This window comes from Rattus norvegicus, chromosome 2 (genome assembly GCF_021556685.1).
Source record: "Rattus norvegicus strain SHRSP/BbbUtx chromosome 2, alternate assembly SHRSP_T2T, whole genome shotgun sequence".
NCBI lineage: Eukaryota > Metazoa > Chordata > Mammalia > Rodentia > Muridae > Rattus > Rattus norvegicus.
In genome coordinates, this window is record NC_141535.1 from 217,684,047 (window position 1) to 217,704,153 (window position 20,107).

The 20,107-nt window shown below is 39.4% G+C and overlaps 1 protein-coding gene across 50 annotated transcripts in view; it reads right to left on the minus strand.

The window, feature by feature from the left end:
* Ank2 (ankyrin 2) overlaps positions 1-20,107 on the minus strand; it is a 575,390-nt gene that overhangs the window by 126,403 nt on the left and 428,880 nt on the right. For 37 of the 50 annotated variants that reach the window (NM_001427159.1, XM_087627847.1, XM_087627784.1 and 34 more), the window contains 4 exon segments: positions 529-627; positions 4,614-4,637; positions 5,067-5,252; positions 8,772-8,870. In NM_001427159.1, the coding sequence (NP_001414088.1) occupies positions 529-627; positions 4,614-4,637; positions 5,067-5,252; positions 8,772-8,870 (408 nt within the window). 50 annotated transcript variants of the gene reach the window in all.

The following is a 20,107-nucleotide window of genomic DNA, read 5'->3' on the forward strand; positions in this document are numbered from 1 at the left end:
AAGCCAACAGAGGGAAAAAGGGTCTCATCCAATTGTGTATTCGCTTGTCCCTGTATATTTCCTGCGTAATATTCTAACACTGTCCTCTATGGGCTGGAAGCTGATAATTCATGGTTTGGTTTTGTTTGTTTTCATTGTTTTATAACAGTTGAAAGTCATGTCAAAATTAGCCTCCTCGACTACTGACACATTTGCCTTTTATTTTCATTTTCTATGTGTTTGGCTATTCTTCCTTCAGAGGCCCAAAGAGGGCTTTGGGTCCCCTGGAGCTGGAACTGAGGTTCAGTGCAGCTTAACGTGGGTGGGAATCAAACTCTTGGCCTCTGGAAAGGCAATAAGTGCACACGTGAACCATCTCTGCACCTCCCAGACTCTTATGTTGAATTTACTGGGTTACGATTTCATCCCATGATTAACACAGTGAAAACTTCAGAATCTTTAGAATGGAAGAAGTGTGTAGAATCTAAAGCCTCATTAGAAGCCATTTTATTTACTCTCCTAAAATACACGTGTACTGACACCACATACCCTGGCGGTGAAGTCTACAGCAGCTCCCCGGTTTAGAAGAAGAGTCGCCACGTTTACATTCCCGTAGTGTGCAGCTATGTGCAAAGGGGTGAAGCCACTCTAGGGAAAGAGAAAGAGGGTGGGTAGGGCCATGCTTCACACTGCAGAGAGCAACCACTGGTTACCCAGAAAACCTACAGGGTGACTGCCTGCCAAACACACGAGCATGTAATAAAAGTCATGTAATAAACATTTTAATCTGACTCTACAGTTTAGTGCTATAAGAGAGAAATAAACACTCTATACTTACCAGCAAGTTAATTTTTAATTTATGAGGCTAGCTGTCTACACAAAACTGTGTTTCCTGAGTATGTTTAGCTTATTAGGGAAAAACAGACTATGATGAAGCCAAATAAATTTTTCAAGATTAACAGTTATTAATAAATGTTTTAATCAAAGATAAAAGCAGCAGTTTTGTTGTGATTTTGTTTTATATTTTCATGTGTGGGGGTGGGTGGGATGGGGTCGTGCACAGTTATATGTGTGTGTATGAGGGGGTTAGCTAGGTCTTCTGTTCTAAGCTGTTTCACCTTTTTCTCTTAGGACACAGTCTTTTACAAAACCTGGAGCTCGCTGGCAACCAGTAAGCATGAGGAATCCTCCATTTCTACCCTCTTTGCACTGGGTTACATGATTGCATATGGACGCACCAGCTTTTTACATGGGTTCAGGAAACTGGAACTGGGAGTCCTCATGTTCATACAGCAAGTGCCTTTACCCACAGAGGCATCTTTCAAACCCATTGATCATATATATATATATATGCATGCACTGGTTAGCATTTTCTTTTCAGGAGTCTGAAATTTTCTCAGGAGAAAATGTCCAGTTCATTCTACAGCACCTACACTGATTTTTCATCCCTTTCACAACTGCTTAGGCAGACTGTAGTTTATAGTGACAAGGAATTAAAAAACCCATATTAAACAACCTTTTCTCTTATTAAGTTGCCTTGTCCAGCCTTGGTATGAGGGCTTTGAATCTTATTTTATCCTGTTTATTTGCTGTCTCTTGGAGGACTGTTTCTGAAGAGAAACAGAGGGGGTCTAGACCTCAGGACTGGGAGGAGTAGACAAAGGAGAAACTGGGATTGGGATGTATTATGTGAGAGAAGAATCTATTTTTAATTTTTTAAAAAAGCTTGGAATCAATATGAAAATGAAACAGAGAAAATGGTTCAGTTCAATACAATTTTGGACACAAATTAAATATAATATTCACTAAAATATGATTGAAATAATCACATTGAAGGAACGATATGAGTAGAGATATATTATTTCCCAAATGCTTCAAAAACAAATTATAAAAATCAAATGAAGAAATCATTTCTTTTTCTGATGATGTAGTTAGATATTGTGGCTGTTCTTCACAATAGATGTACATCAGTTTTTTTTCTTATCAAAATGATCAAAGAGCTAAAAATTTTCCTTACTCTACATTTTTCACTACTTAATAAAAACAATGGAGAAACAAACCACATTCACTGGCTGATCTCCTATGGTCTGTGGGTCACTTCCTATTCTCTTTTACTTTGAAATGGATTGTAATATGCACTTTATTGCTTCTCAGAAATATTCTAAAAGCCACACCACCTTTTACTGACTTTATGAACAGAATTTAGTGATACTGTTTTTAAACTTTAAGCTAAACATTTAGCTTGCTTACATAACAGAAGTCTGCCTATGCATTCAGTAATATTAGTTGTAAGTAAGTTTTAACTGTGCAGAAGCAAGATGTAGAAATAAGAATATTAATTGTGAATTCAGTCCCTCAAACATGATCCAGATTATTTTATTTGGCATGTAAGTGATGTAGTCATGCCAAAACTAACAGGAAAATCATTATACAACTCATAAATTATTTTATAAAATGTCAAATCTTTTTTTCTATTTTTATCTTTATATTTCCTATCACCCAGACATATTCTAAATATGTCTATTATTGTTGTAACAGTTTCCTCAGAGATTGAAACATTTCAACCTCAGGGAAGCTCATTAAGAGTACGAAGATAAGCAACACAAAATAGTTTCAAGAAGTTCCTGAAACTGACTAGATCTACTTGACCCCTTCCAGCCAGAGTAAGCAATAAAAGCTGAGTTCCTCTAAGTGGGAGAGGATATGTCTAATCCTATAGACTTAATGCGCCAGGGAAGGGGGAAGGGGGGAGGGGGAAAGGGGAAGGGGAGCACACTCTCAGAGGCAAAGGGGCCTGAAGAATTCTTGGAGGCGGCACCTGGAGGAGGGCAACATTAGGGATATAAATAAAATAATTTATTAAAAATTAATAATTAAAAAGGAATAAGAGGAGGAGGAAGAAGGAGAAGGAGGAGAGGAAGAGGAAGAAGAAAAAGAAGAGAAGGAGGATGAGGAAGAGGAGGAGGAGGAAGAGAGGAGGAGGAGAAGGAAGAAATAGTAGTAGTAGTAGTAGTAGTAGTAGTAGTAGTAGTAGTAGTAGTAGTAGTTGCAGTAGTAGTAGTAGAGCCAACCTGCATGAAAGAAGCCAAAGCCAAGTGACACCTGGAAAGAATGCTCTCCAACCTATTAAGCATCTATTAAGCTACCTTCAGACCATGTAGTGAGCTCCAGGTTTCCAGGCCTTGTGAGTTGTTACCCATGCTGGAGTGGGCTTTGGTGATGCAGCTGTCATTGAAAAATTTCTGCTCCTGCAAGTAACCCCTCACCTATATTATTGTAAGTAACCCCCAATAAAACTCATTGGTTCACCAACTTGGATTTGGTGGTATGTGGACTTAGCATTGTTGTGGGCTCCCTGTCTGGAGTGAGTAGACGTTTGTCCTATGTCTCTCCTGGAAGAGTTTTGTCACATGACAATTATTTAAAATTAGAGTTTAATTTCAAAATAGTATTTTGGTTGATGGAAAATGATTTCTCAATTATCAAAGTACAGTAATAATATTCTATCATTTCTAATTAATTAATTAGTTAATTGATGTTTTCTCATTGGCCCTAATGATAATAATACCCTAGGCTGATAACTGTTGTTCAACTGTATGTTGGTTTGCACCCTCTACAGTGTATAACAATAATCCCCAGGGAATACCTGAGAAATTAAAGTTAACTGAAATTAGTAGCTGAGATCAATTTGTCTGCTTCCAGTCCTGAGCAGTTTTACCAAGCAGCTGAGTTGAAGTTCCCCCACCCCCAATGTCATGCATCCAAAAGGAACAAACAAAAGAAGCAGTGACAGTAATTCATGTAAATTGCAGCTCAGTATGTGTGTATGTATGAATGTGTTAATAAAGATTTGAGAACGATGTCGCTTTCTGTGAACGCTAAAGGAATTCCCAAATCTCTACAACTTCTCCAAGTCCCCAGCTCAGTGTTAACAACAACAAAAATATTCAAGATAATCATGCTGTCAAAACAAAAAGTTACCCTTCATAACTTTACCTTTGAGTGTAGATTAATTTTTATAACATACTTTCAATGTTTATGTTGTGACAAAAAAGGAGAAAACACACACTAGAACTTATGAACTTGATGTCCTTGTCTCTAATGACCTAATTTATACGAAGGAAATGATTTAACAGTGTGTATTTTAAGATTTACAGGGAAAAAAGCAATTGCTTTGCTCAGAATGTGCAGAGCCATTATTGATTATAAACAATGTGGTAAAGAAAAAGACTGCAGGAAAAAGGACATTTGCAATTAAATAACCGAAAAAAGCCTCCCAAATTTTACTTCCCTAAAGTCTAGTCTGCACGTTTTCCTTAAAAGAAAAAAAATTAACCTCTTTGCAAAAGTTTCAGAATAAGGCCCACTCTCTAAAATGTATACAACGGTAGTGTTTTGTTTCATGCTGAACTCATAAACTATGAAAATAGTTGGTTTAGTGAGGCTTCAAATATAAGTAGTATGAAATACATTCAAATTACCATTCTTTCCCAATTACAGCATTTTTCTCTATACAGTTTCCCAGGAGTAGAACTTTAATCATTAGTATGAATTAGTGAGCTTTTATTCCGACTGGGCAAAAACTGAGGATAAATAAAAAGAAGGGAAATGTTGGTATAATGGCGATACTGTACCTCGGTTGTTCTGTTCACCATCATCTGAAGCATTGTTTTGTGGGGAAAAGAGGGAAGATGTTACACAATGCAGAGTTAAAGGAACAGCAGACCTGCTCACAGCAACAGAGTATTCTATCCCAATAAGACAGAGTGGGAAACGGCCACTCCATTACATAATGGCCATTCTTTCTGACTCTCCCTATAATAAATGGTGTAGACAGAATGCCGATCCAAATATCTCAAAGATGGAATCCGGCCTTCTAAAAAACCATTTAGCCTATTTTTTTTTTCTTTTCGTTGCTGTCTCCTAACAGAGAGTCCCCTTCTATCTAAGCACACAAGGAAATGACTCCTGTGTTTTCCTGACCAGAGTGCTGCATCATCAGCAGTGACTGTTCTTTGTCATTGCCCAGGAGATGCTGGCTGGCAGGCAGAGCAGACCTCTCCACAGACGAACACCTCAGCTCTCACCTTGGATTGCACATCAGCATTGTGATCGTTCTGAAGCAGGAGGGCGGCGGACTTGGTATCGTCTTTTCGAGCCGCAATGTGCAAAGCCGGCAGCCTCACCTTTCCTTTGGTGTCATTCTCCAAGAGAATGGCCACCGCCTGGTTGTGTCCCTGCTGGAGTGCCACGGCTAGAGGAGTAAAACCGTCCTGGAATATAACAAACGTGAGTGAGTGAGTGAGACTGGCCAGCACGGCAGAGCGTCACTGTGAACAGCAGAAGCAGGGTGGACTGTCGTTCGTCGGTAGCCTCATCAGACTGTGTTCCTGGTTTTCATTCTTTATGCTCGACACCATCTGCATCATAACAAACCCTGCTGAGTATGGGATGTGGTCATATTACAGAAGGAGTGGGTCAGATGTGTGTTTGTAAGAGGAAAATAAAAATTAGAACACTTAGCTATGTCTACTTATGGAAAGAGAACGAATGGAAAGGAAATCCAACCGGAAGTGAAAATTATCCTCTATATGGAAAGATTAGTGTGCAATGCAGAATACAGGATGGGCAGGGCTTTCTGCATTGTTTCAGGAAAGGAGATAACTACTGTGGATCGAGTAATCGATATAATTTATGTTGGATGTCGGAGATTTAATGTGACCTAGAGCTGTTTGGTAAGTTAGACAAGCCATTAATTTGGCAACCACTTGCATTTCAGATTGAGAAGATGATTCCAGAATAAAGTGGCATTTGTCAGAGAGCATTTAAAACCAACTTCTCAACTGTCAACCTAAAAAGAGAGCTCAACAGAGGACGGCACAAACAGTGGAGAAGTTAGAACCCTCTCCAGGATGAGATAGAAAAACCTTGCTACAAAACTTGGAAAGCCGTTTTTGCATCTTCAGAAGCGAGTGTCTAGCTCTTGGAAAGGATGTCAAGTGTTTCCCTCCTTAATTATCTAAGTTTGCAAGCAAATGTCAGAGGTCCCATTCAAACAGCAAGAGGGCAGCAGGTTGTAGACTGGAAGATGTCATTCCAGGATTAGGGTTAGGAGTATTTCACCCAGATCTGACTACTTAATGTGTTTTCAGTATAAATCATTTAAGTAGTAACTGTGGGACTTTAGGGAAAACAGTTTTTTCAAGTGTATCATATTACCTATGCAGCATGAGCCATATATGCAACATGAATTAGAGTAATATGTGGATAGCGTGAACATATATGCAGCGTGAACCACATATACAGCAGTCATATGTTGCTAATTCATTTGAGTGAGCTTGAATTTTAGACGCAGCACACTAGCTCTTACAGTGGAGGGGAAGAGTGTCATCAGGTAAAGAACAGTAAGCAGCTGCAGTGACAAGGTGTGCCATGAACTGTGTACTTTGTGAATGAAGGACACGCCCATCGTCATTTACGTATTTCAATTATTTCCCCTAGCACTCTCCAGCAGTCTGTATTAATAGCATGTGGACTTTGTTTTTGTTCTGTTGTGTGTTTCCTTAGAGACACAGCCCACAGAATGGAACCTCAGTAAAAAGATTCTAGCCTGAAACTTTCGCAGAATTCAGGAGGAAGGAAGGGAAAAGAGACCTATGAAAATGGCGCTGGCTGGACAGGGAACTCCCTTTGGAGGACAAAAGCTGGATTCCAACCATGCGGAATTCATTCTGATGTGCATTTTGGGGAAGAAAGCAAACCATGTGTTATGATCTCTTAAAATACCTCAAGGAACTCTGGGGAAAGAAACCAAGCTAAGTTAGTCAGCTCTGATTGCATCCTTAATTTACTAATCCTATTTAAAAGAAATTTTAAAGCAAAATATTTCTCTCTCTCTCTGTGTGTGTGTGTGTGTGTGTGTGTGTGTGTGTGTGTGTGTATGTATGTGTGTATCTCAATGCCATTTGAAAGGATTGCATAATTATCTAGTTTTTAAGTGGGTGTAGTGTCAGGTTGGTAATAGACTTTTACACACCATTGTTACTCACTAACACAGAAATATTGTTCCTTCTGCCTATCATAGTTACTTCAATGAAACCAAAGGAGATATTTCATGACAGAACATTAGAGCATTGACTGTTCATCCCTGTAATAGTATGATTCATTACAGAATGGTATTATTGAAAGGAAATGTGCACAGGTTTGTCCATGGGACTCTTGGTTAATCATAAGGGTCGGTGGTAGGGTATAGTATATTAAATTTATAAGTTTCCAATCATTGTAAGAAGATGACTTAGTTATTCAATGATATTATTAAAAAGAAAACATAAGACAAACTTGCGATGGCTAAACTTCACCCCACTCCCTTTTGATTCCTTTGTAAGTGCTGTAAACAACCAGAAGCTTGAAGCTTATGCAGCTCACCGTATACCATGGCCTCTGTTGGTGCCATGATTACTAAGGGCTATTTCTGGAGTCACACTGCGATGCTGCTATGATCAACTAGACCCCAAAAGTTGCCCATCTGCTGAGAACATCATGAACCGAGTTCACCGAAAACCCACACTAGCCACCCTAAGTCTCCAGGGTAGGTGAGAGAATTCTGATGTGAAGCTTTCATCTGATTAAAGATTCAGCCTTCAAGGAAAAGAAAACAGATGGATTCCCTTATGCTGGGACAAATCTTTGAGACACAGTCATTTGTTTTCTGAGCATTACTTTAAGATATTCACAGTCTACACACAGACAAAATTAGTGTCTCAAGGGACAAAAAGGCTCCAGGTTTTTAAAAAAATAAACTATATATCCATATTGCAGGTGCATAATCTGTGTCTGTTGCTGAATACAGAACACAGAAGCACATCATGATGGGCAGGTGTGTTTTCCAAGTAAAATCAAGACACATAACTTACATAATTTGGTTAGCACGGATAGTGACTTCCTCTCTGATGAGAGTAAACCATCAGAGGTTTACAGAGTGAATAGTTCCATAAGAGTTACACCCTACACAAGTAATCAGAAGTGACTTTCCTGTCCCTCACGGTATGGAATGAAGTTTGTGTTCACTTTGCCTGAAGTTTTAATTGTCTGAAAGGAAGACTTACTGGACCTCAAGAAATACCAAGATGGCTTCTGGGTACCAGTCACGTTTGGTTGGTTGTGGGCCATGAGATAGGAATCTGAGGGAGATGTGCAGTGGAAAGGAGAGAGATGCTCTGGGTCCCTTCCCTCTAACTCCTACATATGTCCAGATGTGCTGAACCCTCAGAAACTGAGCCACTGTCAAAGATTCTATTCAGAGATGGTCATAACTGTAGACACACACCTATGTCATGATTTGTGTTTTGTCATAAATAACATTGTTGTGATATAGTCCTTAGAAAATTACACTAACACAAATAGTTATACATTATTTCTAATGGTTAGAAATTGTTCCTTGAAGGAATTGCATTATATCTGAAGATAAAATATTGACAGAAAGGAATGGGGATGATTTATTGGAATCTAAATTTAGAATGTTATAAAGATCCCAATTCAAGGCTGACTTGTACTACAAAGTGAGAACCATATTTCACCCACAACTCCAAGCTTAATGATGAAGGGAATAATAATGCATGATCAAAATCTAATATGAAGGTATGAACTCATTCGATGTACACAAACCCAAGTCACTTGCTGGCCATTATTTTGGATGACACTAGTAATAGGAATATGCTTTAGACAGAATAATGGAGTTCCTTTGCAGCTGGTATAAAGACTACAGACCTTAAATAACCCAATAGCAGACCTACCTCTGTAGCAGTACTCTGGTTAGCTCCATTTTCTAGCAAATATTTTACAACATCAATGTGATTCTCCTGGGCAGCCATATACAAAGGAGTGAAGCCATTCTGAGGACAGACAGCAAAAACAGAAGTCTCAATCATTTGGAAAGTTTAAACACAACCAAAGTTACACCATAAGGAAAAAAATTCACACTACATGAAATAATGTCTCTGTAATATCTTCTGTATTTATATCAATTTTAAATGAAGTAAATGATATAAACTATTCAAAATGCATAAAATATTTAAAGCATGAAAACCGCAGAATATACTTCTGTAACAGATTCTCATTTTATATATATATATATATATATGTACATATATATAATAGTATATATGTAATATCATCTGTATTTACCGATCCACAAATCATTTAAACAAGCAGTTCTCAAACTGTGTTTTGTGACCCCTTTGAGCATTGCATATCAGATATCCTAACTATCAGATATTTATGTTATGACTTATAACAATAGCAAAATTGCAATTATGGAGTAGCAACAAAATAATTTTATGGCTAAGGGGTCACCACACCATGAGGAACTATATTAAAGGGTTGCAGCATTAAGAAGTGGGGTTCTACTGAATTTGAAACACATTATCATTTCCTTGAATAAAGCAGTATCTATGTAGTATCTCATTTTACATATATATACATACATATATAAATACTGATAGATTCTTAGTGCTACTAGTTATTATTCATAACAGATTATTCTAGAAGAGATTATGAGCTTGACTGAAATTGAGAAACTCTATATTTCTGATCACAATAGCATTGTTTATTCTGAATACTTATACATTATTTTAAAAGCTACTCTGAAAATCTAGCATTCATTTTCACATTCATTTGCTCAACTGTTTGTTGAAGTGCAGCCACCAGTAGCTGAGCCATCCCTAAGATATAGTGACAAACCTGTGTACTGTCATAGAGAACATACCACAGTAATATTCATTAACATGTACTTATAGAAAAAGAATCCAGAGAAACATTATACCGTGAGTTTCAAATTACGTTTAATTGTCACATTTCCTTTTGATTTCTTTATGCTTAAATGTTGCCCACGTCTCCCTAAAGACTCTGAACCCAGAACTGGGCATTGATGCAGATACAGAGCAGGAGGAGGATGTTCCCAAGCAGGTGGCTGACAGTGCATATGAGGTGATCAAGCTGAAAGGTTACACATCCTGGGCCATTGGCCTCTCTGTGGCAGACTTGGCCAAGGGCATAGTGAAGAACCTTAGGCAGGTACATCCTGTTTGCACCATGATTAAGGGTCTCTATGGAATCAATGATGATGTCTTCCTCAATGTCCCATGTATCCTGGGACAAAATGGAATCTCAGATACTGTGAAGGAGACACTGACTCCTGAGGAGGAAGCCCGCATGAAGAGTGCAGATATCCTCTGAGGAATCCAGAAGGAGCTGCAGTTGTAAAGTCTTCCCAGTGTCCTTGCACTTCACTCTCCAGGCTGCAGCAGGGTTTCTATGGAGACCACACAATTCTCAATTGAGCTGTGGTTAGTCTAGTTGTGTTGAGGTGGTCTGGGGAAAATCTCGGTTTCCACAGTTCTACCCTGTGTTAAGTGGTACTTGTGTAGTGGTAACCTGGTTAGTGTGACTGTCCCACTGTCTCCAAGATGCTGCCAACTGCGTGCAGGCTTTGATTATCCTGGGAGCCTGCTGCATTGCTGCACTGCACACCCTCACCAAGCATGCCTAGGCCAATGAGTTCCCAGTCAGTCATAACCTGGCTCCAGTGTGTAAGCCCATTCTACATATCTTGTGCATAAATGTTCTACAGGATGTTTTATGTATTATATGTGTCTGCAGTGTACACTGCGATATTATGTGAAAATCTGCATATGGATGATGGAACCAACCACTCAAGTGTCGTGCCGATGAGAACACCAAATAAACCTTGAACAGTGAAAAAAAACTATGCCAACTTTGTTGAGGAGAGGAAACACATTTCTATTGTAGTTTTACTTTTTCTATTTGTTCATTCATTCATTCATTCATTCATTCACTTCATATCCTGATCACAGTCCTCCTCCCAGTTCCACCCTTACATAACCCCTTCCTTAATCCCTTCCCCTTCTCCTCTGGGAAGGCAGAGGATCCCTCTGTGCATCATCCTGCCCTGGCACTTCAAGTCATTGCAGGACTAGGCACATCCTCTCCCAGTGAGGCCAGACAAGGCAGCCCAGTTAGTGGAACAGGGTTCAGCTTTAGGGACAGACCCCATTTTGCTTATTTACATGAAGACAAAGCTGCATATCTGCTACGTATGTGCAGGGAGGCCTACGGTCAGCCCATGTATGCTGTTTGGTTGATGGTTCAGTCTTTGGGAACCCCCACGTGTCCAGGTTAGTTGACTCTATTGGTCTTCTTGTGGAGTCCCTTTGCCCTCTGGGTTCCTCAGTCCTCCCAATTCTTCCACAGGACTTCCAAAGCTCCATCTAATGGTTTTTCAAAACAATTGGGCAATTCTTATGTCAGATTATTAAACATGGATGTTTACTCATCACCTATATTAATAAGAATGAGTAAAAGTGAGATGAACTCTTGAGATTTTTAACTACGCATTGAAAGTAGCAAAGACAGGTTTTAAACTACTTTGTTGAAACAAAATTCTTTTGCATGCATTTTAGAAATGGAAACACTATCCAGAGTGGTCAATAACCAGCAAACTATAAATATAAATTCTACAAGTACAATAGGTAAAGACATTTAACTTTTGTTTGTGAAAGAATATATCCAGGGTACAAATGGTGAAAGTAATTTTAAATCTGAAATAGAAATAATTTAAGAAGAGTAAATGAACAATAGTGTTGTAATTTGTGAATAACTTCCACTAGCTGGAGAGTATATTTTCCAAGGCATATCGAGCAGGTGAAATCTGATATATTTTAAGAACACTGAAGAGATGGCGGAAGGATGGAATTAGAGATTCTAAGGAAGGGAAAGCCAGGAAAGACTGTTCAAAACAATGAGTAGGTGTGGAATGAAGATCTTTCGTAATGAGAGACAGGGAAGCAGAGAGCAAAGGAGCTTTAATAGAACACAGCCATTGCTAACAGTTCTTCTTTGATAGAATCTTCTAAGTAGAACAAGAGAAAAGGAAACAGGAAGAGGTCATGAGTTTCTCATGGGAATATGTTCCCTGCTGAACCATTTGAACTGTTGAAACTACTTAGGATAGATAAATATTAACTCCATAGATTATATAGAGTCTCGTTTTATATAAGACCTGCATAAAAGAATATCTGCATAATGTCTACTGTATTTATCCATTCACAGACCATTTCATTAGCTTGAATGTACATAACTTACATAACTCTTAGTGTTTCAGATTACTATATATAACAGAATAGGTTTGGGGGCATTAGGCACATGTCTGAAAAAAAAAGGTTCAACAGAATGAGGATCCCCATGTCTCCTTGGTGTCCAGACTGTGGAGAAGACTACCTGACTACCAGACTCTCTACCCAAGTTTCTTAGGAAGGGTCTTATTGCTGTGAACAGACACCATGACCAATGTAAGTTTTATAAGGACAGCATTTAATTGGGGCTAGCTTACAGGTTCAGAGGTTCAGAAGTTAAGTCCATTATCAGCTAGGCGGGAGCACAGCAGATCGCCACATCTAGGCATTCATAGTGCAGGAGGAGCTGAGTTCTAAATCTTCACCCGAAGGAAGCCAGAAACAGTCTGAGCCTCCTAGGAGGAAGTAAGAGGAGGGTCTCCAAGCCCACCCCACAGTGACACACTTCCTCCAACAAGGACACACCTTCTAATAGTGCCACTCCCTGGGCTAGACATATGCAAACCATCATACTAAGTATGGTCCCAGTCCTTGCTTAGACTTTCTGTTGTGCAATCAGATATCCTTTGGTTATCTGAGTGATGGCTTTACATGTATCCATATCCATCTGTATTACTAATTTTTTTTTGCTGGCCAAATATATGACAGAATAATGTAATGGGAAAAGGGTTGCTTTGGTTCAGGATTCCTGGGGAATTTCAGCCCACCATAATAGAAAAGACAGGGAATCAGGGGCAGTCACGGGCAGGGTAGTGGAAGCATGGGACCCTGGGTATTGGCATGGATGAAGACCAAGAAAGAGAGAGAGAGCTGATTCAGAAACAGAGGCAGAGATAGCTTCGAAGGTCTCCCACTAGAAACCTACTTCTTTCACACAGATGGCTCCTCCTAAAGAATCTGCACAATAGTTTCAGACCAAGCACCAAGGAGCCTTTTGGGAATACTGCAGACATCATCCTAGTCATTAGAATCTTCCTTATATTGCAAAAAGATCTTCTTAGATATGATTAGATGAAAGATCTTAAGCTGTAGAGATTGTGATCCAGTGGGCTCACTAATGAAGATCTCTGTAAGACTTACAAGAGAGAAACCAAGGGAAGGTAGAGAAGAGTCAATTCTCTCTCTGGGCTATAGTGATGGAGCAATGGAAGATGATCCAAGGAATGCACCTTTAGAACATGGAGGCAGGCAAGAGGTGGATTACCAGCTAAAGCCTTCAGAAGAAAACAGCCAAGTCAACACAATGGTTTTAACCCTGGATTGTTCATTTAAAAAAAAGTAGTGGGGAATAATTTTGTGTTGTCACAAGCTACTGATTTTGTTGTCTGTTAAATGCTTTGTCACAGTAGCAACAAGAATCAAATGTCTTGGCTTGGGGTTGTAGGCTGATGCTGTCCTTCAGGCAGCTTTGTACAGCATCTAGAATAGAGTACATTAAAGATGGAGAACTGGAGCCACGATGTCGCCACCACAGGAATGAGATGCAGAACTGAAGCCATGGTTAAGAGATAGAGAACTGGAGTCATGATGCTACCATGGTTAAGAGATAGAGTGCTTCTTCTTAGAAACCATGATTAATAAGAAATATGAATTTCCTACAGATCCAGAGTATGGAAAGTATCCTTTCTGTCCTTACAATATTTTGCAAGAAACAGCTCACTTGGCCATAAGAACTACTCCTTTGAGTAATTTGGACAGAGCGAGGCAGCATACTGAACCATTGTAAACTGTAAAGGAGACTCTTCATCTTTGCTCAAACACTGCTAACACAGCATTCCTGGTCTCCTTATGTATACATGTAGGTGCCATTCAATGTGTCATGCCTGCTTGGTTTTCTAAAAGGGTTTAAGTGGAAATAGACATGAAAGCATATATAATTTCTCATCGCCGATATAGAAAGTTAGATACCCACATCTTGGCTTATCCTAGGTACGAGCCAGGAGAGTCATATATGGTAGTTCTGGAATGATAGCTTCATACTCCTAGAATGTAATTTCAACCCATACCATTTATGAATCCTTGTCAATAGTTCCCAGATAGTTAGAAGTCTGAACTCTTTCCAGATCCAGAAATCATGCTGAATTTTGGAAAAATCGAACACCAAGTAGGACTCTCATGCAGAAGGTTTATTTCACACTTTTAAATTGCTTCACACAGGGTTGGGTAGATGGCTCAGAGGGTAAAGCCCACACCCTGTGAATATAAGGACCTGAGTTCAAATCCCCAGCAGTGATAAAAATGTGGGTTCACCTGTGTGCCTCCTTCCTAAGTACCACGAACAGTACCTCTGTCCATAAGAAAACATCAACTATTCATCATTCATTTATATTTATTCCACCAAAAAGGTTTGGTGGCTACTTACTGAGCAGCATTATACTCAGACAGTGACTCAGAAATAAACACAAAACGTCTTTTCTACATCCAGCATAGATAGGTTGATCCTGGAAAATAGACTGAGGCAAAGAGAGACTGAAGGAAAGACAGACACACAGACACACTTACAGAAGAGCTGCAATCAGGTGAGCCATGCTTGCTGTGATGGAGCAACACCAACAACACAAGAATCCAGAGCCTCAGTGGGTTAATGATACACGGTCGATAGCCAGACACAGTCCAGAGGAAGAATGGATTATCAACTGAAGCCTGGCCTAAAGAAGTTTCTGCCAACACTATGGGTCTGAGTCATTGTACTGGTCCTTCATAAGAGTACACATTCGCTGAAGATTACATTCGCTCCTGACACCTTCGTTCAAAGCTTCTTCTGTTGTCCACACCTCTTCCCATGAGATCCCCAGTCCAAAGCTGAAATAACTTTGCTTAAACTACTTTACAGAGATTGAGGGACACATTAACTACTCTGCTTTTTTAAATTACTTTTTCCATAAGGAGAGCACAGATGAAGGACACAGCTCTTAATTGGGTGAGGAAATTCAATCATCAAGATATCACAGAAGTGACTCAGTGTAAAGAGTAGGGGAACTGGGGAAGTACAGAGGCAGAAACAGCTTTTGAGATAGAGAGGAAGAAAAATAGAGAAAAAGGGCCTTACACATGACTCAATGCCAGATGTCGAGGGAACTGGGTTTGGCAGGACTTGGCCCTACCTACATCACTAAGGGTTCTACACTTGGTTTTAAAATGATGTAAGAGTCACTAGGATTTTTTTGAACAGGAATTTGACATGAACCTATCTGCATTTTAGGAGATTACATGCTAAGAATAGAGGAGGGAATAGAAAACACCCCGACTATGTTCCTGGAAATGAAAGGAAGGTTTTTGTAAGAATGTGAGGAAGTGTTGAGAAGGGAAAGTTGAGATAATGTTGGTTCATTCCAAGATAAGCTAGTATTCTGGTATTTATACTTCACTCCATGATTAGAAGGAACACAAGTGCTTTCAGTATGTATTATTTATTAATCACTGTTATAGTTGTCAGATTGATTATAACTCTTTTTTCAGGTCCAGAAATTAGGCTGAGCTTGGAAAATTCAAGCACCAAGTAGAACTCACATCACGAATCTTTATTTTTGTGCTTATAGCATATCTTCCACAGAGCTGGGAGAGGGCCCAATGGGTAAAGTGCTTCCTGGGTAAACACGAGGACCTGAGTTCAGATCCTCAGCAGTGTTATAAAAGTGGGGTTCAACTGTATGCCTCTGTGACCCCATCTCTAGGATTGGGCAGAAACAGAAGATCACTAGTCAGTCAGTTTAGACAATTGGTGAGCTCTGGATTTGGTAAGAAACTCAAAAGAGGGAAGAGGAGGAGGAGGAGGAGGAGGAGGAGGAGGAGGAGGAGGAGGAGGATAGCAATGACAATGACGATGGAGGAGGAGAGGAAGAGGAAGAGGAAGAGGAAGGGGAAGAAGAAGAAGAAGAAGAAGAAGAAGAAGAAGAAGAAGAAGAAGAAGAAGAAGAAGAAGAAGAAGAAGAAGAAGAAGAAGAAGAAGAAGAAGAAGAAGAAGAAGAAGAAGAAGATGATGATGATAATTTGGAGATTGATAGATGAAGACACCCAGTGTCCACTCCTGGCCCCCATATGCACATACTTCTATACACAATGGTTAGCCCACTGCAGGTGCTCAATCAATATTCCTTACATAGATAAACAGATAAGATAAACAGGATCCAAATTTCTTCTTATATCTGTGACATTTTTAACTCATGTCTACATTATTCTCAAACATGTAAGTCTGGTCCCTTCCATTTAAATGAATAATGTCTTAATAGTTTGCCTTGATTGTGGAGGCGTTGATAGTGAACGGCTTCAAGGTCGAGATTGCTTTTCAGTCTTGTACCCTTTCTCAGGTTGCCTTTTCCAGGGAGCATGGGTCTTTGTTATGATGGCATTCAAGCAGCCAAGGAGAGACTCACAGGAGAAGAACTCAGATTATCCACCAGGGCTATCTTGCTTATGGCTTGAAAAATAGCTGGAGATTAAGTGCTTCAGCCCAGAAATGCCTTCAGTAACTGTAGCTCTGGGTGTCTTCACAATAACTCTCAACCACAATTACACAAGCTAAGCTCCTGCTCAGAAACTGTGGTGATCATATATGTGTGGTGTTTGAAGTTGCTAAGTTGGTCAGAGAATTGTTTAGTGGCAATAGTTAGTAAGCACAATACACAAGAAGAGATGTCCCACATGCCCGTGTCTCCCTTGCCAACCTCATATCTTGCTCTCCTTACTTCACATCCCTTCCTTTCTCTTGAGGAAGGAAATTACCTTAAACAGCTACCTTCAAATATTCCAGACGTAGAGCTCATAAAAATGCTTAAAATAAAAATCTAAACACATTCTCTTCTCGAGGTTAACAGGGGGTATAAGCGGCCCTCAATGTCTCCCAATCCCTAAACTAGCAGGACAACAATATTTAACTGTGCTGAGTTTCAAAATGAGGTATGAGGCATGCTTCCTGCAGAATCCTGGGATTTGATTTAGCTATAAGTGGAAGCACTATGACCCAGCAGCCACTGCATCCTGTTACCATCTATAGAGTGCTTTGAAGCCAGAAAAGATTAGCCCTCTGGACTGAGAAGAATGAATGTATGAAATAGATAGCTAGGGTCTATTTGTCTAGGTCTGAGTCAGTACTAGAAAAAAAAACCTACAGTTTTCAAAGTTCATAGTGGGCTAACTTCCACCGAGTTCTTTGGGTTTACTCTCTGTTCTTATGGAAAGAATAAATCGTATAACTATTAACAGTAAAAAGTAAGACAATTGAGAATGGGTACAGATGTTCTGGGGTTGATAAAAGTCAAATGTGCCATTGGGAGAAGTCTTCTGTCTTTTGTTAGCAGGCAGACACCAAGGTGAGGGTTTGGTTTTACTTTTTGAATGGAGCAGAAGTCTTTGGCAGCCCGGTGCTCTATCCTCTAGACACACATTATCATTGGGGCTGGCTGGTGGGTACTACTGTGCTCCTCACTCTCAGTACTCCTCTCCTCTTGGAGCAGATCACTAGAGATGAGGTTAAGAAGAATCCTAAAATTATCAGCAAGCTTGAAGGTCAGGATGATTCAAATCATGTCCCTAAATACACCAAGAACGCCCAGCTGTGAAGGATGCAGGAAACCAATCTGGACTAATTGTAGTCGTGAAGACAAAGATAGCTTTGGGTACTCTGGGGTGAGCTTAGGGAACACAAAGGAAACATAGGACTGCACAGTATTTGATAGGAAAGATCAACTGCTCTCCTTACCTTCTACATTCAAAGATCTTCAGCTAACTGAAGCTAGTCAACGCAGGACATTCTCTATCAGACACCAGTCAACACAGGGCATTCTCTAGCATACAGTGGCTTCACATGTGTGCATTTGAGCTGCTCCTTTCAGCCAAAGTCAGAATTTTTGTTTCTTTTTTTAGAAAATTAGGACAGAGGAACAGACATGATTTCTTAGAACTACAGACAAGAGAGTATAGCCACCATTGTAGGTCCACAACGGTACACAGCACAGTTTAGAATAAATCAGATGATACATGAATCACAGGAGTGACAGAGAAAGACTCTGAGCCTTGGATATGGAGGAAGCATTCAGAGCTGGAGGGATCCTGGAGCTCACTGACTCGTCTGAATTTTATACCATAAAGGAAAGAAATATTTTTTTAAATTAAAGTATAAGGTGAGCCATTTTCCTATCTGAAGTTGGAGACATCATAATTCATATGTTGTCTAAACCAAAACTCAGTTTTCAGTATTGCCATTAGTTTAAAATAAAGCACTCTGGGAAAGAGACTTGGCTTAGCAGTTAGGAGCACTTACTGCTATTCAAGAGGATCCACGTTTCATTCTCAGGACCCACATGGTAGCACCCAGCCACCTGTATATAACCTCTAGTTCCAGGGCACCCAGTAACCTTTTCTAGACTCTGAGGCCACCAGAAATACAAAAGGTGTGCATACATACATACAGACAGACATACAGGCAAAATACCTATATACACACAATTAAAATTAATTGATCTTCATTCTTAAAAAATTAAAATAAAGCACTTTATCCAGGAAAACTGAAGAATACATAAAGGGCAATAAACCAACTGGTGCAAGCAATGACATTGCATAATGTCTTTTACTTTTTGAGAGTTATCCCTTTCTTTTCTTCCCCTATACTCCTCTTTGTTCTTCAAATTCATAGCACTTTTCATTTATTGTTGTTTTACATATGTGTGTGTACATTTATAAATATGCATGTGTATATGTATATACACATACATAGTTCTTAAATACGAAGTGACAACCTGCTCAGGATAATGTACATTGTCACTTGAACACATATGTGCAAGAGTGATGACTGAGCAATAGACAACCAATTACCAATCAAAATGTAGAATTATAGAGCCCAGTCCCAGAGGATACGTCCACAACACAGTTCCTGCACCTACGGCTCAGGGATCATTGTGGAAGAGGGGGTGGAAAGACTGTAAGAGAAAGAAGATCAGGCGATTGGCTGGGAAATTGTGTCTCTTATGAATGTCAGAAGCCACAATCATAAAAGCTCAACAACATGGCTGCTACCCAGACATGAGATAAACAAGGACTACACCAACAGACATGCTAGTGTGGAAGGGAGAAAGCTCATAAGGCCTCAACTGTACACAAAACTCGAAATAGTAAAATGAATTTTATAATCACATGGAAAAATTCCTTTACAATGTGTATAGAATAAATAGCTATGAAGATATAAAATAAAATCATATCATTCTGATTACATGCAGAATGAAAATGTTTGAACATGAGGAATAAAAAAATAATGGTCGGGGTTGGGGATTTAGCTCAGTAGTAGAGCGCTTGCCTAGGAAGCACAAGACCCTGGGTTCGGTCCCCAGCTCCGAAAAAAAGAACCAAAAAAAAAATAATAATGGTCATTAAATATTTGAATATTGAAACTGAATGGTCATTTACTCCCTGGCACATTTTCTGTATTTCTTTTCGAGCAGTATAGATTATAAGAGCCAGGTTTGGGGGTGAGGTGTTTTGCTTTTTGTTTGTTTGTTTGTTTTTTGTTCATTTAGTATGCAGTGTGTTCAGTCCTACATTATAGCAAGAGCTTTAAAATATCTGTTTTTGAGCAACATCATAAGTGACACAAGAAAATACACACACGATAAGAAATTTAAATCAACAACAACCTCTGTGCAGTTCTTTGACTTCCCCCACCAGAGCAAAAGCCCATTGGCCTGAAGTCCTTTTCTTGAATCAAAACACTGTACTAATTTAATCAATTATCCCTCTATTATTTTGAAGTTGACTAAATGGACATCAAAAATTTTAACTTCAAAGATTAAAATCCTCAGAAGAAGCTAGGGCCCCTTTGCTTCTCTCATACAACACACACACACACACACACACACACACACACACACACACACAGAGGCACATGCTCACACAAGCACACACAATTGCTTAATGAGTAATTACTAAACATGTGTCGTATTTTAGCTACCTTTGAGAAACGAAAGAACTGGTCCAAGTCTCCAAAGGCA